This window comes from Rhinoraja longicauda, chromosome 23 (assembly GCF_053455715.1).
Source record: "Rhinoraja longicauda isolate Sanriku21f chromosome 23, sRhiLon1.1, whole genome shotgun sequence".
In the NCBI taxonomy this organism is placed as follows: Eukaryota; Metazoa; Chordata; class Chondrichthyes; order Rajiformes; family Arhynchobatidae; genus Rhinoraja; species Rhinoraja longicauda.
The window spans coordinates 28,446,309-28,472,868 of NC_135975.1; the positions used below are offsets into that span (position 1 = coordinate 28,446,309).

The 26,560-nt window shown below is 45.7% G+C and overlaps 1 protein-coding gene across 1 annotated transcript; it reads right to left on the reverse strand.

Annotated features, from left to right (window-relative positions):
• Nucleotides 1–1,913: 1,913 nt before the first annotated feature.
• slc15a5 (solute carrier family 15 member 5) lies at nucleotides 1,914–25,071 on the reverse strand. The gene is made up of 9 exons (XM_078420078.1): nucleotides 24,714–25,071; nucleotides 22,028–22,250; nucleotides 19,693–19,862; nucleotides 16,760–16,980; nucleotides 15,608–15,794; nucleotides 12,873–13,061; nucleotides 8,527–8,658; nucleotides 4,926–5,034; nucleotides 1,914–2,077 (listed from the first exon to the last, which is right to left on the reverse strand). The coding sequence occupies exons 1-9, from the start codon at nucleotides 25,069–25,071 to the stop codon at nucleotides 1,933–1,935; spliced, it is 1,734 nt and encodes a 577-aa protein (XP_078276204.1). The 3' UTR covers nucleotides 1,914–1,932.
• Nucleotides 25,072–26,560: the final 1,489 nt, after the last annotated feature.

A 26,560-nucleotide genomic window follows, 5' to 3' on the forward strand; every position in this document is an offset into this window, starting at 1 on the left:
GTCACAACTGCCTACGCTTGGCCCTTATCCCTCCAAACCTGTCCTATCCATGTACCTGTCTAACCGTTTCTTAAACGTTGGGATAGTCCCAGCCTCAACTACCTCGTCTGGCAGCTTGTTCCATACACCCACCACCCTTTAAGTGAAAAGGTTACCCCTCAGATTCCTATAAAATCTTTTCCCATCACCTTGAACCAATGTCCTCCTCGATTCACCTACTCTGGACAAGAGACTCTGTGCATCTACCCGATCTATTCCACACATGATTTTATACACCTCAATGAGATCACCCCTCATCCTCCTGCGCCCAAAGGCATAGAATCCCAGCCTATTCAACCTCTCCCTGCAGTTCAGACCCTCGAGTCCTGACAACAGTCTCGTAAATCTTCTCTGCACCCTTTCCAGACGGTGAAAAGATTTGCAGGCGTTTTATTTTCCAGGGGAAGTTTTGGAGAACGGGAGGTGAGTTGAGGCCTACCACACACCTCATCAGCTTGAACATATCAACATCACACACCTCATTGACATTCCCCTGAGGTATTCTGCCAGGTGCAAAAGTCTTGCTGTAATTTTGTCCAAATAAATGAAAACAGTGTGTTTTGTAGAATGAAAGAAAAGTGTCCCTAAAGTTGTAGCTCAATTTTATCCAAGTCATAAAGTCATAAGTGATAGGCGCAGAATTAGGCCATTTGGCCCATCTAGTCTACTCCGTCATTCAATCATGGCTGATCTATCTCTCCCTCCTAACCCCATTCTCCTGTCTTCTCCCCATAACCCCTGACACCCGTACTAATCAAGAGTCTATCTATCTCTGCCTTAAAAATATCCATTGACTTGGCATCAACAGCCTTCTGTGGCAAAGAATTCCACAGATTCACCACCCTCTTACTAATGAAATTCCTCCTCCTCTCCTTCCTAAAGGAACGTCCTTTAATTCTGAGGCTATGACCTCTGGCCCTAGACTCTCCCACTGGTGGAAACATCCTCTCCACATGCTCCCCTTAATGAAAGGTAAAAGAAAGTAAAACACAAAATGGTTTCGATATATTTCTGTCACATGTATCAAGGGGCTGGCCTGTACAGAGGTACCAGGTACTGACATGTACCAAGGGGCTGGCCTGGACAGAGGTATCGGGTACTGACATCTACCGAGGTACCGGGTTTTCATGCAATGATCTGCACAGTTATTTAATCGAGAATTTTATTCGGATATTCGTTTTGTAGAGGAAAATATTTGCGTTCATCACAATCATTGAGAATTAGAAACATGCCAATGATGTTGGCAGCAGTTTACAGACTTAGGAATTGACTGCACTTTTAAGAACCGATATTCTGTAGTCAGGTGGCCAAGCGATAAAGGTTGACCAATAGAGTGACATCAAAATAGGAGTTATTGGTAACTTGGCGCGTTTTACGACAACGCAGTTATGATATCAGGTGGGACGGCACAGTGGCGCAGCAGATAGTGCTGCTGCCTCACAGCGCCGGAGACCCGGGTTCGATCCTGACCTCTGGTGCTGTCCGTGTGGAGTTTGCACGTTCTCCCTGTGACTGCGTGGGTTTCCTCCGGGTGCTCCGGTTTCCTCCCTCATCCCAAAGACGTGCAGGTTTGTAGGTTGATTGGCACTCTGTAAATTGTTCCTGGTGTGTAGGGAGTGAATGAGAAAGTGGAATAACATAGAAATAGTGTGAATGGGTGATCGATGGTCGGTGTGGACTCGGTGGGCCGAAGAGCCCGTTTTTATGTTGTATGACTCCAACTTTATGATCAATAACAGACCATTTCAAAATATAAACATTGGTGCTGTCTACTTTGGAATCAGGCCCTTCGGCCCACCGTGTCCATGCCGACCAAGTTGTCATACTGGGCTAGTCCCATTTGCCTCCATTTGGCCTGTGGCCCTGTAAACCCTTATATCCAAAGGGCCAGTTTCAAAGAACCACTTCCACAGGGCAGAAGGCGGAAGAACTTTCCAGAACGCTGTCATAGAATTTCAGGGACTTTTCATGTTCTATGAGTTTTTCTAGGAGACTTCCTTTCACGCACCTGTCCTCTTCTTGATGAAGGTCCCTGTACCTGCACAAGGCAAAGACGTTACGCCAATGAGAGGAATTAAAAGCAGATCAACAATTATCCTCGTAATGTACAAACAAGGAACTGTAGATGCTGGTTTACACAAAGGGACACAAGTAACTAGAGCAACTCAGCGGGTCAGACAGCCTCTCTGGAGAACAGGGAAAGGTGACGTTTCAATTCGAGACCTTTCGGTCGAAAGAAAGGCCTCGATCCAAAACGTCAACTGTCCATGTTCTCCAGAGATGCTGCCTGATCCGTTGAATTACTCCAGCACTTTGTGTCCTTCCTTTACTGCGTATTTTTTCAAGGAACAGTTTCTTCCCAGCTGCTTTCAGGCAGCTGAACCATCTTACCAACTACTAGAGAGCTGTCCTGAGCAACTATCTACCTATTGGAGACTCTCGGACTATCTTTGATTGGACTTTACTGGCTTTACCTGGTACTAAATATTATTCATGTTATTCCCTTTATCATGTATCTGTACACTGTGGATGGGTCGATTGTAATCATGTGACTGGGTAACACGCAACAAAAGCTTTTCACTGTACACATGACAATAAACTAAACTGAACTAAACTAAACTTAGATAACGGTCCTGACCTCACATCGACCTCATTGGAGACCTTCGAACTATCTTTCATCGGAATTTATCGGACGTCAATGTTGGAGAAGGCAGGAACGGGGTACTGATTGAGAATGATCAGCCATGATCACATTGAATGGCGGTGCTGGCTCGAAGGGCCGAATGGCCTCCTCCTGCACCTATTGTCTATTGTCTATTGTTATATCTGTGCACTTAATGTTGAGACCTTTATCCTTTATCTGTGTACTGTGGATAGACACCACTTCACAAATTACAGGCCTGTTTTCTAAATTACTTTCCCAATTCTCCAAGATACTGGAAAAACTCTTTACTGAAAGACCGGACAAATTCATTGAGAAGCACAAATTGCTGACTGACAGTCAGTATGGATTCAGATCAAACAGATCAACATGTATGGCGCTAATCAAATTAAAAGAAGAAATTACTAATTGTATAGACAAAAAAAAGAATGCAGAGGGAGTATTTATAAATCTAAACAAAAGCTTTTGATACCATTGATCACAATATATTACTTGATAAATTGGAAATATCACAAAATGTTGGAGCAACTCAGCAGGTCAGGCAGCATCTAGGAGAGAAGGAATGGGTGACGTTTCGGGTCGAGACCCTTCTTCAGACTGATGTCAGGGGGGGGCGGGACAAAGAAAGGATATAGGTGGAGATAAATTGGAAAGGTACGGTATCAGGGGGGGGTGGTGTTGAATTGGTTGAGAAGCTATTTAAGAAACAGGCAATAGTTTGTGAAGATAGGTGAGCATAAATCAACATGCTTGGATACTACATTGTGGATTACCTCAGGGGTCAGTATTAAGACCGAACCTGTTCATTCTGCATATAAATGATATATGCAGAATATCAAAAATATCGACATTTGTTTTATTTGCGGACGATACTAATATCTTTTGTTCTGAGGAGAATTTACAGCAGCTTTTGGAGGAGATCACATCAGAAATGAGAAAAATTTAAAAGGTGGTTTGACATAAACAAATTTTCATTAAATTTGAACAAAACTACGATGATGTTGTTTGGAAATTGTAAAAGGAACACTCAGGTAGGATGGATGGTGTTGATATAGAAAGAGTATAGGAAAATAAATTTCTAGGTGTAATTAAACCATAAAATCTGCTGGAAACCTCATATAAAACATGTGCGAGCAAAACTGGCAAGGAGCTTTGCAGTCCTGGGAAGAACAAGGCACATTCTGAATCACAAAGTGCTGTACATTGTTTATTGTGCACTTGTATTGCCATATCTAGATTACTGTGTGGAGATATGGGGCAACACTTACAAAAGCAGCCTACATCCATTATGCACACTGCAAAAAAGGGCCATAAGAATAGTTAATAATGTAGGATTTTGCGAACACACCAACTCTCTGCTTTTAAAGTCAACTGCCTTGAAGTTTATGGATCTAGTAGAATTTAACACAGCACAAATAATGCATAAAGCAAGAAATAATTTCCTACCAGGTAATATACAAAAAAAGTTTTTTTGACAGGGAGAGTGGTTATAATTTGAGAGGAAAGTTTAATTTAAAGAAACTTTGTGTTGGTACAACTGTGAAGAGTGTGTGTATTTCAATCTGTGGGGTGAAATTGTGGAATGATTTGGATGTGGAACTCAAGCAAAGCGTAAAACATAACTCAGTTCAAGGAGATGCACAAAACAATTATTTTCCAGAGGTATAAGAATGAGGAAGGGCTGTGATGATGGTTAAGTTTTAGTTTATTGACACGGTGTGATATTCGCGTTGTACATAGTATTTGGATAATTGTTTATAAACTGCATATATATATATATTTGCTTGTGTGCATATATGTGTATATATGTATGTATGTATGTGTATATATATATATGCAGGTATGTATGTATGGATATATGTATATATACATATATGAAAATGAGATAAAGTTTGTGAATTAATTGATGAGCAGTGGAGAAGGGGTAGGAATAAATAAGTGTATACTTCTACTCCTTTACGGACATGTAAGAATTAATTTGTGTTGTTTATGAGAACTTATTCATTGAGTTGTGTCTAGGTTCATCGTTCATTCCATTTTATTGTTATTTTGTTTGGTTTTTATCTTTTTTGTTTTACATGTTCGAAATAAAATATAAACAACAACAACAGCTTGATTGTATTCATGTACTATCTATTTTTGACTGGATGGCAGCCAAACAAAAGCTTTTGGCCGTACCTCAGTACACGCGACGATAATAAACTAACAAACGATAGACACATACCTGTGTGAGATTCGCCAAAAGACCAGGAGGTTCAGGAGCATGAACGCGGCTACAGTGAAAAATAATCGGTCCAAATTCCCATGGTTCAGATCATCTGGAAACCATTGGCCTATGAAGGGAGGACAATCAGTGTGAAAAATGACAGCAAAGTAAGACAAAGGTGCAAATAAGAATCACACAACCGAGAGTTCCTCCATCTTCTGCCCGTCCTGTGGAGGTGCGTCTTTGAAACAGGCCCCACTGATACATGGATAAGATGGGAAGGTTCCACCATGAAGACGCTCACTGATGCAACCCATCTGAGACCTGACATTGCTGCCTGGTTTTGACTCTCGACATACGAGCAACCAAGAACACTTGGAACTCCAGGTTATCTTGGAGTTGGAAAGGTTGCTAGAGAGATTCACCAGGATGTTGGAAAGGTTGCTAGAGAGATTCACCAGGATGTTACCTGTGTTTGAGTTATAGGGGGAGGTTGCATAGGCCGGGTCCTTCCTCTTTGGAGCGTAAGAGGCTGAGGGGGTGACCTTATTGAGGTGTACAAGATCATAAGGGGCATGGGTAAAGTGAACACTCGCAGTCTTTTTCCCAGGGTAGAGGATTCTAAAACTAGAGGGCACAGGCTTAAGGTGAGAGAGGAAAGACTTAAGAGAGACCTCAGGGACAGAGTGTAGTCTGTATCCGGAACGAGCTGCCAGAGAAATCTATAGAAGTGGATACACTTATATCTTTTGGACATAAATGTGGATAACAAGGGTTTAGAGGGTCAGGGGCCAAATGCTGGCGAATGGGACTAGCCCAATATGCCAACCTGGTCGGCATGGACAAGGTGGGCCGAAGGGCCTGTTTTCATGCTGTACAGCTCTATGACTCTGCAGAAATTGTATCATTCAGTGGGAAACTTAAGAATGAAAACACTACGAGCAAAGCTATGAGATTGGAATAACATAAAACTAGTGTGAGCGGGTGATCGACAGTCAGTGTGGACTCGGTGGGCCGAAGGGCCTGTTTACATGCTGTATTTCCAAACTAAACTAAAATTCCCTTGAACCAGTTGTTCATCTTGAATACTATAGACTGCAGATTGTGGGGATGAATAAACCTGAACAAATGTTCTCTCTAAATGAATGTTCCCATTAACAAGATACTCGTTAACTCAAAGCAAGGTACTTAAACAGACAATTCATCTGATAAATGGAACGACCATTTAAAAATTAGATTTCTCAAAAGCGTACAATTTTGTTTTAAAATATCTGCATATTCATCTTCTCACCGTATTGCTGACTGTTTTAAGTGGAGCTTCTTTGATGAAACTGCTAAATTAATTATCAGCTTTCTTCCAGATACGCTTTAAATTGACTGTGTAGCCATTGAGGTGGATAACAATTAGAAAAAATGGGCTAACAATCTACTCGATAAAGGATTGTGATCAATACGAGTAATTCTAAATGGGTGATTTTGATCGATTAATTTAGTTTAGAGATACAGCACGGAAACAGACCCTTTGGCCCACTGAGACTGCACCGACCAGCGATCCCCGCACACTAACACTATCTACACACACTAGGGACAATTTAAACTTATATCAATTAGCCAATTAATCTGCAAACCCGTACGTCTTTGGAGTGTGGGAGGAAACCGAAGATCTCGGAGAAAACCCATGGGGTCACGGGGTGAACGTACAAACTCCGCACAGACAGCATCCGTAGTCAGGATCGAACCCGGGTCTCTGGCGCTGCAAGCACTGTAAGGCAGCAACTCTCCCGCTGCGCCACCGCGCCGCCCGATTAATTCTCCAGGAATTTTTCATGAGATCTCATGTAACTCACTGAATATTTTAGCGATCCCAAATTTGGTTGCACCACAGCTATCAGTATTTGCATTATTCAGGTTATCTAATATTATGGATATTAATTGATTGTATTTTTGACTGTTATAAATTATCTGTGTGTTATTGCGTTTACATTGCCAGTTAAGCCGTGTCAATACATATGACAATTAGGCGGCACAGGGGCACGATTGGTAGAGTTGTTGCCTCACGGCGCCGGAGACCTGGGTACGATCCTGACCACGGGTGCTGTCTGTAGAGTTTACACGATCTCCCCGTGACCTGGTGGGTTTCCTTCGGGTGCTCCAGTTTCCTCCTACATTCTAAAGGCCTGTGGGTTTGTAGGTTAATTGGCCTCTGTGAAATGTCCCCTAGTGGGCAAGGAGTGGATGAGAAAGTGGGATAACATGGAACTAGTGTGAACGGGTGATCGATGGTCGGTATGGGCTCGGTGGGCCGAAGGGCCTGTTTCCATTTCTGCCTATTTCAATCAATTTAAACCCTCTTGCCTCTGGATTGCTGTTGACTCGTGGCTTTTGGCTCTCTTGAAATATAGAATTAAGGAAAAAAAGTCTGAAAAAGCAGTTTAAACATATTTAAATGCAATCGACCGGAGAGACGGGATAATGATTTAAAACGGAGTAAACGATGAGAATTTCTACTAAAATAGTAAATGATTACAGAATATAGTTAATTAAATAAAACGATTCCCCATGTGATTTTAACATCAATAAAGATCATGATCGAACTATAACAGTTGACTAAGCTGCACAATTATTCTCCCAGTGCAGGGCACCAGGTTCAAAGATTAAAACAATGAGAGTGTTGAAATAGGTTGTAAATTTGAAAAAGTGGTGTGTTGACACTTGATAGAAGTGGTTATTGAGACGATGTAGAGAATAACCTCTCTGATTTCGCAAAGATGTTAAAGCACTGGAAAAAAATCAGCAAAAGGGAACCAATCTGACCAATGTCATAGATTTACAAGTTCTAAAAAGAGACCTTACTCCATAATCTAAGAACGAGGGAAATATTTGGGTGCTGTGGAGTACCAAGGGTGGTATGCTGGTTTAGCGGTAGAGTTGCTGTCTTACAGCGCCAGAGACACGAGTTTGATCCTGACTGCGGGCGCTGTCTGTATGGAGTTTGTACGCTCTCCCCGTGACCTGTGTGGGTTTTCTCTGGGTGCTCCGGTTTCCAAAGACCTACAGGTTTGTAGGTTAATTGACTTTGGTAAAATTGTAAATTGTCCCTCGAGTGTGTAGAATAGTGTTAATGTGCGGGGATTGCTGGTCGGCGCGGACTCGGTGGGCCGAAGGGCCTGTTCCCACGCTGTATCTCTAAACTAAACTGAACGAAACCATCAACCACCCATATAAACCCATACACCCATTCCTTCTCTCTGGAGATGCTGCCAGCCCCACTGAGTTACTCCGCCATTTTGTGTCTATCTTCGGTGAATACCCAGTTCCTTCCTACCCATTTAAACTGGTCCCTTGTTCCCCACAATTCCCCCCATATTGGTTGTGGGCATGTGGAACAAGCTGCCAGGTAGTGGAGGAAGGGTACAATAACAAAACTTGGACAGGTACATGGATAGGAAAGGTTCAGAGGGATATGGGGCAAACGTGGGCAGTTACCACGTTCCTCCAGCACTTTAGGTATTGCTCAAGGTTCCAGCATCTGCATTTTCTTGTGCCCCCAACCTCGCCGGCATTCAGATTGAACTCATGGATTGTTTTAGAGTACATCCTGCATATAAGTGGCTCTCACCTCCAAATACTTGATAGATGCTATGAATTATAATCGCTCCTGCAAAGCAGCCCACACAATTGAAGAGAGCCATGAAATGCATTGCAATTCCTTGAATGCTCTTTGGGGAGAGTCTAAATGTGATCAGTGTATCTATAAAGAAACACAAAAAAATAAGATTCAACAACTTAACCAATAAATTACTTTACTTTAGTTTATTGTCACATGTACCGAGGTACAGTGAAAAGCTTTTGTCGCGTGCTAACCAGTCAGCAGAAAGACAGTACATGATTGCAATCGAGCCATTCAGAGTGGGCAGATACATGATAAGGGAACAACGTTTAGTGCAAGATTAAGCAGGTAAAGTCCGATCAAAGATAGACAATAGAGATAGGCGTGCAGCGTAGGTTCACTAGGTTGATTCCCGGAATGGCGAGACTGTCGTATGTTGAAAGGCTGGAGCAATTAGGCTTGTATACACTGGAATTTAGGATGAGGGGGATCTTATTGAAACATATAAGATAATTAGGGGATTGGACACATTAGAGGCAGGAAACATGTTCCCAATGTTGGGGGAGTCCAGAACAAGGGGCCACAGTTTAAGAATAAGGGGTAGGCCATTTAGAACGGAGATGAGGAAGAACTTTTTCAGTCAGAGTAGTGGTGAGGGTGTGGAATTCTCTGCCTCAGAAGGCAGTGGAGGCCAGTTCGTTGGATGCTTTCAAGAGAGAGCTGGATAGAGCTCTTAAGGATAGCGGAGTGAGGGGGTATGGGGAGAAGGCAGGAACGGGGTACTGATTGAGAGTGATCAGCCATGATCGCTTTGAATGGCGGTGCTGGCTCGAAGGGATGAATGGCCTACTCCTGCACCTATTGTCTATTGTCTATTGTCTATTATCTATTGACCCTCAGTCTGAAGTAGGGTCTCGACCCGAAAGGTCACCCATTCCTTCTCTCCTGAGATGCTGCCTGACCTGCTGAGTTACTCCAGCATTTTGTGAATAAATACCTTCGATTTGTACCAGCATCTGCAATTATTTTCTTATATTATCTAGACAATAGATAATAGACAATAGGTGCAGGAGTAGGCCATTCGGCCCTTTGAGCCAGCAACGCCATTCAATGTGATCATGGCTGATCATTCACAATCGGTACCCCATTCCTGCCCTCTCCCCATACCCCCTGACTCCGCTATCATTAAGAGCTCTTTCTAACTCTCTCTTGAAAGCTTCCAGAGAATTGGCCTCCACTGCCTTCTGAGGCAGAGAATTCCACAGATTTAAAACAAAAAGTTTTTCCTCATCTCCGTTTCTAAATGGCCTACCCCTTATTCTTAAACTGTGGCCCCTGGTTCTGGACTCCCCCAACATTGGCAAGATGGTCCGAGGGTCTCGAAATGAGGTGGACAGTAGTTCAGGGCTGCTCTCTGGTTGTGGTAGGATGGTTCAGTTGCCTGATAACAGCTGGGAAGAAACATATTACCTTGCAGACAGTCTGATGCGACAATGCAAATGCTAGGTTTAATTTCATTTTTTAGCTGGAATTAACTACTGCGATTAACATTTGTGTTTTAATTCAATTGATTGTTTCAAGTAAGAATCAGCTGTCATTTTATGATAAAATGTTAAACCTCTGTGGAAATCAAAATTGTGAATGGCAGCTGGCAGATTAAATGGGTTTTTTTGAGGAAAGAAATAGGTGTTTCAGGATGATGCTCCCATTGTTGTGTATGGCAGTGACCAGGGTTTTGAATCAAATGACCACCAGTGGATGTTTTCACAAGGACTCGGAGGTGGAGGCACCGTGACAGTGCCCTTGTTTCACAATTTCTTTACAATTCTTCAAATCCTGCCTCACAACGCCTGTTTTTAACTCTGGCCTTTGATCCAACCATCTGCCTAATAAAACCCACCTCACCTGTGCCCAACTGTTACCTGCCACGCTTTGTCCTGCCCTTCCTCTCATCCAGCTATCTTCTCCCCTCCCTCCCCCCCCCCACCCTCCCTCCCCCCCCACCCTCCCTCCCCCCCACCCTCCCCCCCCACCCCCCCCTCCACCCTCCCATCCACACGCACCACAATCAATCTGAAGACGGGTCCCAACCCGAAACGTCACCTATCCAATTTCTCGGATGCTACCCCATTTGATGTCCGTGATAACAAAGTTAAAGAAGTTGAAGAAGCTATTCTCAATGTATAGTCACAGAACATAGAGCAATACAGCACAGGCACAGACCCTTCAGCACACAATGTCCATGCCAAACGTGATGCCAATTTAAACTAAGACACAAAGTGCTGGAGTAACTCAACGGATGAGACAGCATCTCTGGAGGACATGGGGCAGGCGACGTTCTGAAAGTCATCCCTAAACTCCACGTGAATTTTTCCCCGTCTACACAGTATTTTCTTTCACGAAACACAGAATGCTGGGGGTACGCAGTGGGTCAGGCAGCAACTGTGGAGAGAATAGTAGGCGACATTTCAGGTCAGATCCTCAGAGTTTATCCATTCCCTCCACGGATGCTGCCTGACCCATGGAATGTTATTTATTCTTTGGAGCGCAGGAGGCTGAGGACTGATCTTACAGAGGTGCATAAGATCATGAGAGAAATAGATAGGATGAATGCACCAATAGCCTTACCAAGAGTAGGGGTTTCAAGAACCATAGCTTTGATGTGAGAGGGGAAAGATTTAAAAGGAACCTGAGGGGCAACCATTTTACAAAGAGGGTGATTGGTATATTGGACGAGCTGCCAGAGGAGTTAGTTAAGGTAGGGTACTGTAACAATATTTAAATTACACTTGGATGGGTACATGGATAGGAAAGGTTTAGAGGGATATGCGGCAAATGCAGGCAGGTGGGATGTGTAGAATGGGTATCATAAGAAAATAACTGCAGATGCTGGTACAAATCGAAGGTATTTATTCACAAAATGCTGGAGTAACTCAGCAGGTCAGGCAGCATCTCGGGAGAGAAGGAATGGGCGACGTTTCGGGTCGAGACCCTTCTTCAGTATCATGGTCGGCATGGCCAAGTTGTGCTGAAGGGCCTGTTTCCATGCTGTATCATTCTATGACTATGACTCCAGCATCGGCACGGTACGGTCCAGGGCGGCACGGTAGCGCAGCGGTAGAGCTGCTGCTTTACAGCGAATGCAGCGCCGGAGACTCGGGTTCGATCCTGACTACGGGTGCTGCACTGTAAGGAGTTTGTACGTTCTCCTCGTGACCTGCGTGGGTTTTCTCCGAGATCTTCGGTTTCCTCCCACACTCCAAAGACGTACAGGTATTGTAGGTTAATTGGCTGGGTAAATGTAAAAATTGTCCCTAGTGGGTGTAGGATAGTGTTAATGTACGGGGATCGCTGGGCGGCACGGACTTGGTGGGCCGAAAAGGCCTGTTTCCGGCTGTATATATATGATATGATATCTGCAGTCTTTTGTGTCAGTATTTCCTTTTAGGTATTTAAACATTTCAACACGTTTACTATTGTATGTTAATGCTGTTCAAATACTACAGGACATGTTTGAGTTCATTTTAAGGTATATTGGCTACAACGAAAAGTGCCAAAGTGGTACAGTATCTTTGTTTTTTTTTTAGATTAGTTGGAACTGTTTAGTTGTACATTAATGTTATTAGAATAGGGGATTATCTGCAATGTGGAGAAGGGTCTCAGCCCCAAATATCACTTATCCATGTTCTCCAGAGATGCTGCCTGGCCCACTGAGTTTATGTCTTTCCAGGGACATATCTAAGTTTATTTCACCAAACTTATGGGCAGCGCAGTGGTGCAGTGGTGCAGTGGTGCAGTGGTGCAGTGGTGCAGTGGTGCAGTGGTGCAGTGGCGCAGTGGTGCAGTGGTGCAGTGGTGCAGTGGTCGAGCTGCTGCCTTACAGCGCCAGAGACCCGGGGTTTGATCCTGACTACGGCTGCTTGTCTGTATGATGTTTATACGTTCTCCCCGTGACCTGCGTGGGTTTTAGACAATAGACAATAGACAATAGGTGCAGGGGTAGGCCATTCAGCCCCTCGAGCCAGCACCACCATTCAATGTGATCATGGCTGATCATTCTCAATCAGTACCCCGTTCCTGCCTTCTCCCCATACCCCCTGACTCCACTATCCTTAAGAGCTCTATCAAGCTCTCTCTTGAATGCGGGTTTTCTCCGGGTGTTCCGGTTTCCTCCCACAATCCACTGACGTGCAGGTTTGTAGGTTAATTGGCTTGGTAAATTGTCCCGTGTGTGTGTGTAGGATAGAGTTAGTGTGTGGGGATTGCTAGTCAGCGCAGACCTTGCGGGCTGAAGGGCCATTTTCCCACTGTATCTGCAAACTAAACTAAACTAATCACATAAGCGATGTACTCACAGGCTGGCGTGACCAGTGCCTCGGCAACTCCAAGGAGAAGGTATTGAGGAGTGAGCTGGAAGCAGGGCATGGAAGATACAAGGAGCACCTTCCCGGATAGCACCTGCTCCACCAGCAGGAAATTCCTCCTGTGTATCTCCGATAACCCTGCCACCACCAGAGACAACGTCGCACACAGGTGTCCAAGAACTGAAAGGCAGGAGGAAATGGATGAGCGAGTGACAAGGTCCTTCACAGCTTCACATCTGGAGCAGGCATCACCCCTGGTCAACGGTCAACCCTACTTCATTTGTCACAGATGGAGCACCGGCGTACAGTGGAGTTCATTTTTGCATACAGTTCAGTACAAGTATCGCTCTGCATAAGCACTTAGATACACGTTAGATAAGCATCTCAGGTGCAGTACAAGTGTACAGCTGTAGCCCACTGAGACAGTGCACAGAGTCTAGACACAAAGTGCTGGAGTAACTCAGCGGGACAGGCAGCATCTCTGGAGAGAAGGAATGGGCGACGTTTCGGGTCGTGACCTTTCTTCAGACTGAAGAATGGTCTCGACCCAAGACCTCACCTATTCCTTCTCTCCAGAGATGCTGCCTGTCCCGCTGAGTTACTCCAGCATTTTGTGTCCACCTTCGGTTTAATCCAGCATCTGCAGTTCCTTCCCACACAGTGTTACAGAGTCGCCAGTTTGGTGCCATTACCAAGTCCCAGTTTGTGGCTGCAGGGTTCATGACCCGACCATGAAGGCACATTGTCCTGGCGGCGTTACGGGGTCTGCGTGGCCAAGCGTCGTCGTGGTGACCAGCACTGCCTCATGCACGGGCAGATGTTCACCATGCTGTTGTTTGTGGCATTTAAGAAACCTTTAGATGGTCGCATGGAATGGGGGGATTTGGATCACGTGTGGGCAGTGGAGATGAGTTTAACTTGGCATTATGTTCGGCACAGACATTGTGGGCCAAAGGGCCACTTCCTGTGCTGCACTGTTCTATGTTCCAAGTTCTGAAGGTGAAAATGGAATGATCAGAACATATAAACATTATTAATCAGTGTCTAATCTTTCGCCTGTGAGAAGCCTGATTTTAAATGACTGCAAATAATGTTAAAAATTATACAGACCATTTGCCATCCATTTGCCATTCGTTTCCTTGTGCATAATAACTCATTTTAATAACCTTCTCTCAAGCCTGTGAGAGAATGTAATTAGCAGAAGCTAGTCTTGGTGAGTAATTTGATTGGGAAGTGCAGGAGTGGGTGTGGGGAATAGCTTTTCGTTGTGAATGGGCCAACTTTCAGCTTGAAATGTTTGCAGATACCCTACATATGCAGATCTGCAATTTACACTTGAAACTCCACAGTCTCTTCAGTTTAGACAAGATTTAGTGAACTGTGATGTAAAAAGGCAAACAGAAACTGGCAGAAACGGGTCTCAGGGTGGCACGGTGGCGCACTGGTGGAGTGGCTGCCTCACAGCGCCAGAGACCTGGGTTCGATCCTGACTACGAGTGCTGTCTGTACGGAGTTTGTACCAAAGATACTAGAGGAGCAAGATAGACCACTCGACCTTAAAAACCGTAGTATGTCATGGTGCCATTTTAGTAGGCAAAAACCTGCAGAAACATTTAAAAATAAAAATAACAAAAATCTGTGAATTGATAGATGAGATATATTCTCCATTTTTATGGTACCATCACACATACTGTTCCCCCAAAACACTGATTACACTGCGAGAGGCATAGCGAACGGCGGGTTTAGCCTACTAAAATGGCGGCCGTTCCCCTCCTTTGCGTACTACACTTCAGTATAGGTAATCTCAACGGAGTGGTCCATCTTGTTCCTCTAGTATCTTTGGTTTGTACATTTTCCCCGTGCCGGGTAGAGATCACTCCTGAACTATCTACCTCATGGGAGACCTTCGAATAATCTTTAATTGAACTTTGCTGGACTTTATCTTGCACTAAACATTATATCTTTAGTGCACATCTGTGCACTGTGAACGGCACGATTGGAATCATGCGCAGTCTTTCCGCTGACTGGATAGCACGCAACAGAAAGCTTTTCACTGTACCTCGGTACACGTGACAATCAACTAAACTGAATAACTTGAGAAATCCTTTATCCATTCAGATGGAAACATTATATATTTAGTCGAGGGGGAATAACTAACATGAAAGGGTAAGCGTTTCAGGCCTGCTCACCAACAGTAGACAATAGACAATAGGTGCAGGAGGAGGCCATTCGGCCCTTCGAGCCAGCACCGCCATTCAATGTGATCATGGCTGATCATTCTCAATCAGTACCCCATTCCTGCCTTCTCCCCATACCCCCTGACTCCACTATCCTTAAGAGCTCTATCCAGCTCTCTCTTGAATGCATTCAGAGAATTGGCCTCCACTGCCTTCTGAGGCAGAGAATTCCACAGATTCACAACTCTCTGACTGAAAAAGTTTTTCCTCATCTCAGTTCTAAATGGCCTACCCCTTATTCTTAAACTGTGGCCCCTGGTTCTGGACTCCCCCAACATTGGGAACATGTTTCCTGCCTCTAACGTGTCCAACCCCTTAATAATCTTATACGTTTCGAGTACATTCGAATTAGTTCACTGTATTGTCACTGTACAAGTGGCAATAGTAAACTAACCAAAAACCAAAATAAACTAAATGGAACTGAAAGGAAACCCGAGCATGCTGGAGATCCAAGCCAAAAAATGGTCTTGCTAATGATATACCACGTACCGATCTGCGTGAGCGGTGATATTGGGTCTCTGTGAAGACTCAGGAGGTAGGATCCAAGGCACTCCAGGAAGGGGGCGATCAGCAAGGCGGGGATGAGGCCCACTACGTTCAGTGCTGCTACAGGGAGCAGAAACCCTCTGTAGTTCAGGTTGGAGTGCATTGTTTGTATGAAGTAAGCCGATGGGATCTGCATTCACAAGTCACAATGTTAGCAGTGATTATTGACAAGCCAAGCCTTTTACCTTGGAGTATATAAACCACTACAGGCTTCGCCCATGATATACATCACATTTCGGGGCGGCCCCTCCCCTCAACCCCCCTCCCCTCAACCCCCCTCCTCTCAACCCCCCCTCCCCTCTCCCTTCTCACCCACTCCCCCTTCCTTCCCTCCTCCCTCCTCCCCTCCCCCTCCCCTCCTTTCAAAACTTTAAAATGTGAATAACTTTAAAAATATAAGACCGATTTCAATAAAACTACTTGCATTATCACTAAAGTGACAATGGTGAGTAAGGTGGGCCTAAAATTGTCACGCTATCGTGTACCGTTTTGGCTGAAGTTCAGTCACAAACAAGATAACAAACGAGAGTTTTAGTATATAGGTATCACCATCATTATCAAGGATGCATTCCGCCCCCCGCGGTGCCCAGCGGTCCTGGAAATCCCCCAGGGCGCCCGTGGACAACGCGTGGTCCCGTTCTAAAACAATAGACAATAGGTGCAGGAGTAGGCCATTCGGCCCTTCATGCCAGCACCACCATTCAATGTGATCATGGCTGATCATTCTCAATCAGTACCCCGTTCCTGCCTTCTCCCCAAACCCCCTGACTCCGCTATCCTTAAGAGCTCTATCTAGCTCTCTCTTGAATGTATTCAGAGAATTGGCCTCCACTGCCTTCTGAGGCAGTGAATTCCACAGATTTACAACTCTCTGACTGAAAAAGGTTTTCCTCATCTCCGTTCTAAATGGCCTACCCCTTATTCGTAAACTGTGGCCCCTGGTTCTGGACTCCCCCAACATTGGGAACATGTTTCCTGCCTCTAACGTGTCCAACCCGTTAATAATCTTATATGAAAAACCACCCGGGCGCGGACGTAACCTCGGAAAAGGGGCTGGCAACCAGCTCGGGCACAGCCCAGCGTATCGAGGGTTACCTGAAGTATGCAGAACCTGTAGAGTATGTGGCAGGCGAAGAGTGGGAGCAGACGCACAAGGCACTTGACGTTGTTTACGTGAGCCTCGCTGTACCAGCCACCATAGTTCTCCTTGGCTCGGTCCAACCAGTCTCGCACCTCCCCACTGACGTGGCGGTACTTTGTACAGCACATCTTCAGCGCGGTCACCACAACACCAGCCGTGGCCATGAGAGAGCCTCCTGCAAACAAGTCCTCATGGTAAACATACCTTGCCACATATAAGAGCTGCACATGGTCCATACAGCACGGAAACTGGCCCTTCGTCCCAACACGCCCAAACCGACCAAGATGTCCATTTAAGATTAAAAATTCAAGACCTCAGACATGACAAGTAATTAAAGACATTGCAACTGATATTAGTCAGAGGGTGGTGAATCGGTGGAATTCATTGCCACAGGTGGCTGTGGAGCCCAAGTCAGTGGATATTTTTGAGGCGGACATTGACAGATTCTTGATTAGTACGGATGTCAGGGATAACGGGGAGAAGGCAGGTGAATGGGGTTGGGAGGGAAAGATAGATCAGCCATGATTGAATGGCGAAGTAGACTTGATGGGCCGAATGGCCTAATTCTGCTCCTAGAACTTATGAGCGTGCACTTATGAATAATATATTAGCGTTGCCGCCACCTTTCCCTTGGCAATCACTGGCTCCCATTCAATAGACAATAGACAATAGGTGCAGGAGGAGGCCATTAGGCCCTTCGAGCCAGCACCACCATTCAATGTGATCATGGCTGATCATTCTCAATCAGTACCCCGTTCCTGCCTTCTCCCCATACCCCCTGACTCCGCTATCCTTAAGAGCTCTATCTAGCTCTCTCTTGAATGCATTCAGAGAATTGGCCTCCACTGCCTTCTGAGGCAGATATCGCTGGAAAATCATTCTTTTGGACATGCGCTTGGATATGCAGGGAATAGAGTGATTCTATGGATACAGGGATTATGTGCAGGCAGATAAGAATTGGTCTTAGCATTATGTTCAGCACAGGCATTGTGGGTAAATGCTCTATCTTTAGTTTAGTTTAGTTTAGTTTAGAGTTACAGCGTGGAAACAGGCCCTTCGGCCCACTGAGATCATGCCGGCCAATGCTCATCTGTACACTTGTTCTATCCGACACACTCGGGACAATTTACAGAAGCAACTTAACCTTCAAAAATGTACATGGGAGGAAACCGGACCACCGGGAGAAAACCCATGCTGTCACAGAGAGAGCGAGTAAACTCTGTACAGACGGCACCCGCAGGCAGGACAGAAGCCGGGTCTCTAATGCTGTGTCAGACATTTTCTACATTGCAATGAAAAGAGTCATAGAGTCGTACAGTATGGAAACAGACCCTTTGGTTCAACTCATCCATGCCGATCAAAGTGCCCCATCGAAGCTCATCCCATTTGCCCAGGGTTGGCCCACATAAGATCATAAGATCATGTGATAGTAGAATTAGGCCATTCGGCCCATCAAATCTAAGCCATTCAATCATGCCTGATCTATCTCTCCCTCCTAACCCCATTCTCCTGCCTTCTCCCCATAACCTCTGACACCCGTCTAAGCCATTCTTACCCGAGTCCCTGTCCAAATGTCTTTCTTATTCCTGGACTGGGCCTTTAGCTATTCTTGGATGAAATGAATTGTTCTCTGCCGGACTTCCTTGTCCATGGGTAACTTAACCACACCAGCTAAGATGGGGGCATCTTGGTCATCATGGACGAGTCTGGCCGAAGGGCTTTATTCCGTGCTGTATTACTCTGGACTTCCAGCACGGGAAAGAGAATGTTACTCCCTTCCACATCTGCCCCCCAATTAGTTTTTGAACGCCAGGACATTGACCCTCTCCCGACGATGGATGGCGTTGTTTTCATGCCACCCAAGCCCCCGTCAAACAGAATCGCACTGAAAGCTCAGAGAAGCTGAGCATTTCTGCGACCAAAACAGCACAGATCAGATTAGCAAATCTAATGAATCTACATGTCATGAAATGGATGATAAGGGGTGAAAATATCAAGGCCGCTGACAGTGTTAGTGATCCACAGGCGTTGCACGTAATCCTATTTCACACACTTTGTAAAACAACTCGCTAACATCATAACACAGCGGGCCTCTCCTGTCGCTCACCCTTCTTAATTGCCTTTCACGTTCTACTCTTCCCGCTGACTCCTGAGAATCGCTGACTCACAACCTCTCCTAGTTACTTATCACGGTCCAAAGAGAGAGAGAGAGAGAGAGAGAGAGAGTTCCACCTGTCAGGACCACACACTGGACCTGTGCTGATACTGTATGTTCTGTACCTTTTCATGCCTCTAGATTCCCTCTCCCCTGACTCTCAGTCTGGAAGAAGGGTTCTCGATCTGAAACATCACCTGTTCCTTTTTCTCCAGAGACGCTGCCTGACCCGCTGAGTTACTCCAGTACTTTGTGTCTATCTCCGGTGTAAATCAGCATCAGCAGTTCCTTCCTGCACTGCTTTGTTTTCCAGAGAGCACAGGAAGCCGAGGTTCAAAAATTAATTGTGGGGTAGATTTGGGGGCGAGTAAAGGTCTTTTTCCCCGTGGTGGAAGTCGTAGAGTCATACAGCACGGAAACAGGCCGTTCGGCCCAACTTGTCCATGCTGACCAAGATGCTCCATCAAAGCTAGTCCCATTTTCCCGCAAACCAGGTTATCAGTGGTCGGTGTAGACTCGGTGGGCCGAATGGCCTGTTTCCATGTTGTATCTCGAAACTAATCTTACCCGAGTGCCCGAGGTCAGGATTGAACTCGGGTCTCCGGTGCTGTGAGGCAGTGGCTCTACCAGCTGCGCCACCGTGCCACCCTTTTGGGGAAGTTTCATTGAAACACGTTGAAAGGGCAAACAGCCATTACTCAGAATTATCACGTGACTACTTGTTGTTCTCACCTGTTTTGGGTCGGAAGATGAGTCGGTTCTGCACCATGTGAATGGTGATGAGAGTCATGAGCACAGATGTGAACGGGATCAGGTAGCCCAGGTTTTTGGCTATCGACTGCTGAATGTAGGCAATGCTCACAAAAACAAACACCGAATTCAAGCTGGAAAACCAGTGAAACCTACAGGGAGGTGGAACACATGCAGCAGGTTAAGACAAGAACGCACACCTTTCAGAATAATATCACACAATTCAAACAATAGGTTGGATACCACGGATAGGAAAGGTTTTGAATGGTTAGGAAAGGTTTAAAATGGATAGAATAGGTTTTGAATGGATAGGAAAGGTTTAGAATGGGTAGGAAAGGTTTAGAATGGGTAGGAAAGGTTTAGAGAGGGTAGGAAAGGTTTGGAATGGATGGGCAAGGTTTAGAATGGTTAGGCAAGATTTAGGGAGGAGAGGAAAGGTTTTGAATGGATAGGAAAAATTTAGCATGGATAGGAATGGTTTAGAATGGATAAGCGAGATTTAGAATGGATCGGCAAGATTTAGATGATAGGAAAGGTTTAGAATGGATGTAATAGTTTTAGAATGGATAGGAAAGGTTTAGAATTTTAAGGAAAGGTTAAGAATGGATAGAGTCAGGAAGTCATGATCAAAGATACTAGAGGAGCAAGATGAACCACTCCATCAAAATCGCCTATACTGAAGTGTAGTACGCAAAGGAGCGTAACATCCGCCATTTTAGTAAGCAAAACCCGCCGTCTGTTATGCCTCTCGCAGTGTAATCAGTGTTTTGGGGGAACAGTATGTGCGATGATACCATTAAAATGCAGAAGATATCTCATCTATCAATTCACAGATTTTTGTTATTTTTCTTTTAAAATGTTTCTGCAAGTTTCTGCCTACTAAAATGGCGCCATACGTATTTTGGGTTGAGTGGTCTATCTTGCTCTGCTCTATTATCTATGATGCAGCTTCATGGGACTTTGGTTAGGCCGCATTTGGAGTATTGCTTGCAGTTCTGCTCATCCTATTCCAGAGAGTATGTGGAGGCTTTGGAGAGGGTGCAGAGGAGGTTCACCAGAATGTTGCCCGGATTAGGGGACATTAGCTTCAAGGAGAGGTTGGACAGACTTGGATTGCTTTCTCTGGAACGCCAGAAGCTGAGGGGAGACCTGATAGAAGTATATAAAATTATGAGAGGCATAGATAGAGTAGACAGTCAGAACCTTTTCCACAGTATGAAAACAGCAGACTAGAGGGCATAGCTTTAAGGTAAAGGAGGGCAACGTTTAAAAGAGGTGTGTGGGATATGGTTCTTACTCAGAAGGTGGTGGGTGCCCAGAATGTACTGCCAGGGGTGGCGGTGGGAGGCAGATATGTTAGTGGTGTTTAAGAGGCTTAAGACAGTCAGAGCCTTTTTCTCAGGGTGGAAATGTCCAACACTAGAGGACATAGCTTTAAGGTGAGAGGGGCAAAGTTTAAAGGAGATGTGTGGGGCAAGATTTCTACACAGAGGGTGATAAGTGCCTGAAACGCATTGCAGGGGATGGTGGTGGAGGCAGAAACGTTAGTGGTGTTTAACAATCTTTTAGATAGGCACGTGGATGTGCAGGGAATGGAGGGATATGGATCACGAGGAGATTAGTTGAACTTGGCAGCACATTTGGCACAACCTTGTGGGCCATTGGGCCCAGTCCTGTGCTGAACTGTTCTATGTTCTTTGTTCTAACCAACATTGTTAAAAATGGATAATTTGATCGTCAGCGTGCTGTTTGGAGGTACTTAAGGTGGGAAGATAATCCACCATTTCTCTTTTACTTCACTTCATTGGTTAGGAAACGCTTTGAAATAACCTTAGATCGTGAATGGCGCTATGGACATAAATTCTTTGTCACTTTTTTCACTTTTCCCTGAATTGGAACCTCATACGATAAAGAAGGTGAGATCAGAGCGCTGTTCCACAGGGCGTAACTAACGGAGAATTCAGAAAAGGACACAGAGTGCTGGCGTGGCTCAGCAGGTCAGGTAGGTCTTGTCGTGCATGGATAGGTGACGATTCGGGTCGGGACCGTTCTTCACTGATTGCCGTAGGTGGGAGGAAGCAAGAAAAGAGAGGTGGAAGCTGGGATCTGTCTGAAGAAGGGTCCCGACCCAAAACGTCACCTATCCGCGTTCTCCAGAGATGCTGAGTTACTCCAGCGCTTTGTGTCCTTTTGTGTGTCTATCGACCGGCATCTGCAGTTCCTTATTCCTACAATGGAGAATTCAGCATTTTCTAAACTAATTCACATTTGTCTCTTCCTCAAAGCGATAGATCAACACGTGAGGGTGGACACTGACCAGTTCAAGAAGCTTCGGAGTTGGCGCAGGTTGAACCCCTGGAGCTGGTAAGCCTGGAATGGACAAACAATGGCCCGGATCCCTCCTGAACCCAAAGAGGCAGCCACAAGAGCAACGTAAAACAGCACAGCCTGCTCCCTTGCAGCGAGGCTGTGCGTGTTATGGTGCGGCTCAACATAGAAATCCTCAAAGGGGAATGCGACCAGTGGCAAGGTGACTGTACCTGAGGGAATCAGGCAGAGAAAATCACATCAAACACGGAGAAAAATGATGTATAATTCACACAGCTTTCACTCTCCCCAAAAAACATTTTGTAAATGGCAAATTACCTTGTGTAAATTCATGTGCAGTACATCTGATCCAATAGACAATACTCAATAAACAATAGGTGCAGGAGGAGGCCATTCAGCCCTTCGAGCCAGCACCACCATTCAATGTGATCATGGCTGATCATTCTCAATCAGTACCCCGTTCCTGCCTTCTCCCCATACCCCCTGACTCCGCTATCCTTAAGAGCTCTATCTAGCTCTCTCTTGAATGCATTCAGAGAATTGGCCTCCACTGCCTTCTGAGGCAGAGAATTCCACAGATTCACAACTCTCTGACTGAAAAAGTTTTTCCTCATCTCAGTTCTAAATGGCCTACCCCTTATTCTTAAAATGTGGCCCCTTGTTCTGGACTCCCCCAACATTGGGAACATGTTTCCTGCCTCTAACATGTCCAACCCCTTAATAATCTGTATAAGAAAATAACTGCAGATGCTGGTACAAATCGATTTATTCACAAAATGCTGGAGTAACTCAGCAGGTCAGGCAGCATCTCGGGAGAGAAGGAATGGGTGACATTTCGGGTCGAGACCCTTCTTAATAATCTTATACGTTTCGATAAGATCTCCTCTCATCCTTCTAAATTCCAGTGTATACAAGCCTAGTCGCTGCAGTCTTTCAACATATGATAGTCCCGCCATTCCGGGAATTAACCTAGTAAACCTATGCTGCACGCCCTCAATAGCAAGATCAGCTCGGATAGCACGCAAAACAGAGTTTTTCACTGTACCTCGGCACACATAATAATAATATCGGACCTAAACCTAAATCTGAACCTGAGGCACATAATTAGTTGTCTTCAAATTGTAACTGGTCTGAAGAAGGGTCCCGACCCGAAACGTCGCCTATCCATGTTCTCCAGAGATACTGCCTGACCCGCTGAGTTACTCCAGAACTTTGTGCCTTCTCTTGAAAAAAAGCAATGTTGCCGACACAGTGGTAGGGTCACTGTCTACATTTAGAGGACTGACCAGTTTTGGGCACCATGTTATACGAAAGATGTTGTCAAGCTGGAAAGGGTGCAGAGAAGATCTAAGGGGATGTTGCCAGGACCCAAGGGGCCTGAGCTATAGGGAGAGGTTGAGCAAGCTAGGATTCTATTCCTTGGAGTGCAGGAGGATGAGGGTGATCTTATAGAGGTGTATAGGATCTTGAGAGGAATAGATCAGGTAGCACAGAGTCTCTTGCCCAGAGCAGAGGAATCGAGAACCAGAGGACATAGGTTTAAGGTGAGGGGGGAAAGATTTTATAAGAATCTGAGGGGTAACGTTTGCATGCAAAGGTGGTTGGTTTTTGGAATGAGCTGCCAGAGGAGGTAGTTGAGGCAGGTACTATCGCAACATTTATAAATCATGTAGACAGGTACATGGATAGGACAGGTTTAGAGGGATATGGGCCAAACGCAGGTAGGTGGGACTAGTGTAGACGGAACATGTGTAGGAAAGAACTGCAGATGCTGGTTTAAATTGAAGGTAGACACAAAATGCTGGAGCAACTCAGCAGGACAGGCAGCATCTCTGGAGAGAAGGAATGGGTGACGTTTTGGGTCTGAAGAAGGGTCTCGACCCGAAACGTCACCCATTCCTTCTCTCCTCGAGATGGAACATGTTGGCTAGTGTGGGCAAATTGGGCTGAAGTGCCTGTTGCCATGCTGCATGCCTCTATCTAGTTCCCATAAAATTTGTCATCCATTTCTAAGCTAACTTTCACATCCGCTGATCGAATTAACCTGTAACATCAATGGGCTTCATTTTCACTATCAAGTAAAAAAGTAGCCGGAGAGGGCAAGTTGGGCCAAAGGGCCGATTTGCCCACTGTAAGACTCTATGATTCTATGACATCTTGGGAGGGCTTAACAGTTAGTTCTCGTGTCCTAGAACCCCCCCCCCCCACACCCCCACCCCCCCCCCACCCCCCCCCCCCCCCCCCCCCCCCCCACAAAAAAAACCCTGCTCTCACCACCTATGCAAACAGTATGCACTACTAAGCAGATAACTATTTATACTTCATTGTTCCATTTTGGTATCCATGATAATTAAACAGTGTGCAGGAAAAAGCTGCAGATGCTGGTTACAATCAAAGGTAGAAACAAAATGCTGGAGTAACACAACGGGACAGGCAGGATCTCTGGAGAGAAGGAATCGGTGACGTTTCAGGTCAAGACCCTTCTTCAGTCGGAAGAAGGGCCTCGACCCGAAACGTCACCCATTCCTTCTCTCCAGAGATGCTGCCTGTCCCGCTGAGTTACTCCAGCGTTGTGTGTCTACCTTTCATTAAACACAGACTAACTCTCTTATTATCGTCAGGTGTAGCAAGGGACGTGGCAATATCTCAGCAGTGAATTGCGATGGGTCCCGTACCTGTGAAGTGGAGCAGCACGCAGATGTAAACCAGCACCGTTCTCTTCATGCAAGAGTCGACCAGCCAGCCCATCAGGACGGGCGTCAAGGTGTTCGCCCCAACGAAGCACAGGTTGACCATGGCAGCCTGGTGGTTCCTGCAGCCCAGCTTCAGGGTGCAGAACAGAACCATGTTGCAGACAATCCCAAGGTGAGTGAAGCGCTCGCACAGCTCGACCAGAAGCAGGCAGAGCACAATCTGCACCTTCTTCCTGGAATGGCGCACCGCTCCTCTCCGGCCCCCTCCCTGCTTCCTTCCTCTCCGCTGGGAAGGGTTCACGTCGGTTCCTTGTGGACTTTCCGGATCCTCCGCGGCCATCCCCGATCGCCTGCCGTCCGGGCAGTGGACCTGCCTCTGCTCACTATTCCATTACCAGGCTGGTGGGATGTACCCTGTGAATTCCACAAGTGAGTGTGACTATTCCACAACGGGTACATCGCGTCCTCCTGCTGCCTCAGTCAGCAAACTCTCACTTATTGAAGAATGACAGGCGCTGGAACAGCTTCTCCCCCTCTGTTATCAGGCTTCTGAACGGTCCTTCCATCAGCCAGGGCACTGTCCGATTCACCTCTACCCCATTGCAGACATTGGACTTTGTCTCTGGAGCTGATGCGCTCCAATGCTGAGAACTATATTCTGTGCTCTGTCTCTTCCCCTGACATTGGATGATGCCTGCAAGGAGTTTGCAGATTCTCCCTGTGACTTTGTGGGCTTCCTCACACATCCAAAAGCCTTGTGGGATGGTAGGTTAATTGGCCCTCTGTAAATTGTCCATGGTGTGTAGGAACTTTCACCTCTACCCCATTGTGGACATTGGACTTTGTCTCTGGGACTGATGTGCTGCAATGCTGAGAACTATATTCCGCACTCTGTATCTTCTCATGTGTCCTAACTGTTGTATGAACTGATTGTATCTGTCTCTGGTCATCATCATTGGTGGTCACTCGAAGCGAGTATGACTGTCTTCTCCATAGGGTAAGGACGCCTGTGCGTGACTTTGTTTAACGTGGGGAGACTGGTGCACAGACAGCCACCACATGGTCCTTGACAGATCTGGGTCAGGATCCAGTGGCATGGAGTCCAAGACGACCGGGGACCCTTTTCTGCTGCGGCCTTCATCCGCCTTCCCAGCCGTTGTGACGCTCCACTAAAGTCAGCCATCATCCTCCGCCTGTTCCACCGTTGAGGTCTTTGTGTATGGTACGGTATATCTGATCAGTTTGGATAGCATGCAAACTCTGCGCCGGTTCATTGAGACGATAATAGACCTAAACCTCAAGACTTGCATTGCAGAGTATTTAAAATAATAAAAGTACAGAAACACCATATTCACCTTTCTTCTTCATTTGATGTGGCCTGAACCTGTCTGGACATGACTGTGAGGAAGATGTCATTAAGAGGAAAGAGTGCAGAGTAGATTTAGGGGGATGTTATAAAGATAGGACTTTATTCCTTGGAGCACCAGAGGCTGAAGGGTGATCTTATGGAGATAAGATCTTGAGGGGAATAGAGTGAATGCACAGAATCTTTTACCCAGAGTAGAAAATCAAAATCCAGAGGACATAGGTTTAAGGTGAGAGGGGAAAGGTTTAATAGGGTCCTGAGGGGAAATCTTTCACACAGAGGGTGGTGGGTGTATGGAACAAGCTGCCAGAGGGGGTAGTTAAGGCAAGTACTACAGCAACATATCTGGCCCATCGAATCCGCGCCGACCAGCGATCCCTGTACACTAGAGCATCCTACACACTAGGGACAATTTACAAATTTTACCGAAGCCAAATTACCTACAAACCTCTACGTCTTTGGA

Excerpts from the sequence above, each read along its gene's own strand:
- slc15a5 (XM_078420078.1), bottom strand. The coding sequence starts at position 25,071 with ATGGCCGCGGAGGATCCGGAAAGTCCACAAGGAACCGACGTGAACCCT. Across the intron at positions 16,981-19,692 it reads CATCTTCCGACCCAAAACAG|GAGGCTCTCTCATGGCCACG; the intron begins GTGAGAACAACA and ends ACTTGTTTGCAG. Across the intron at positions 13,062-15,607 it reads ATCACCGCTCACGCAGATCG|TTCTTGGACACCTGTGTGCG; the intron begins GTACGTGGTATA and ends CCTGCCTTTCAG.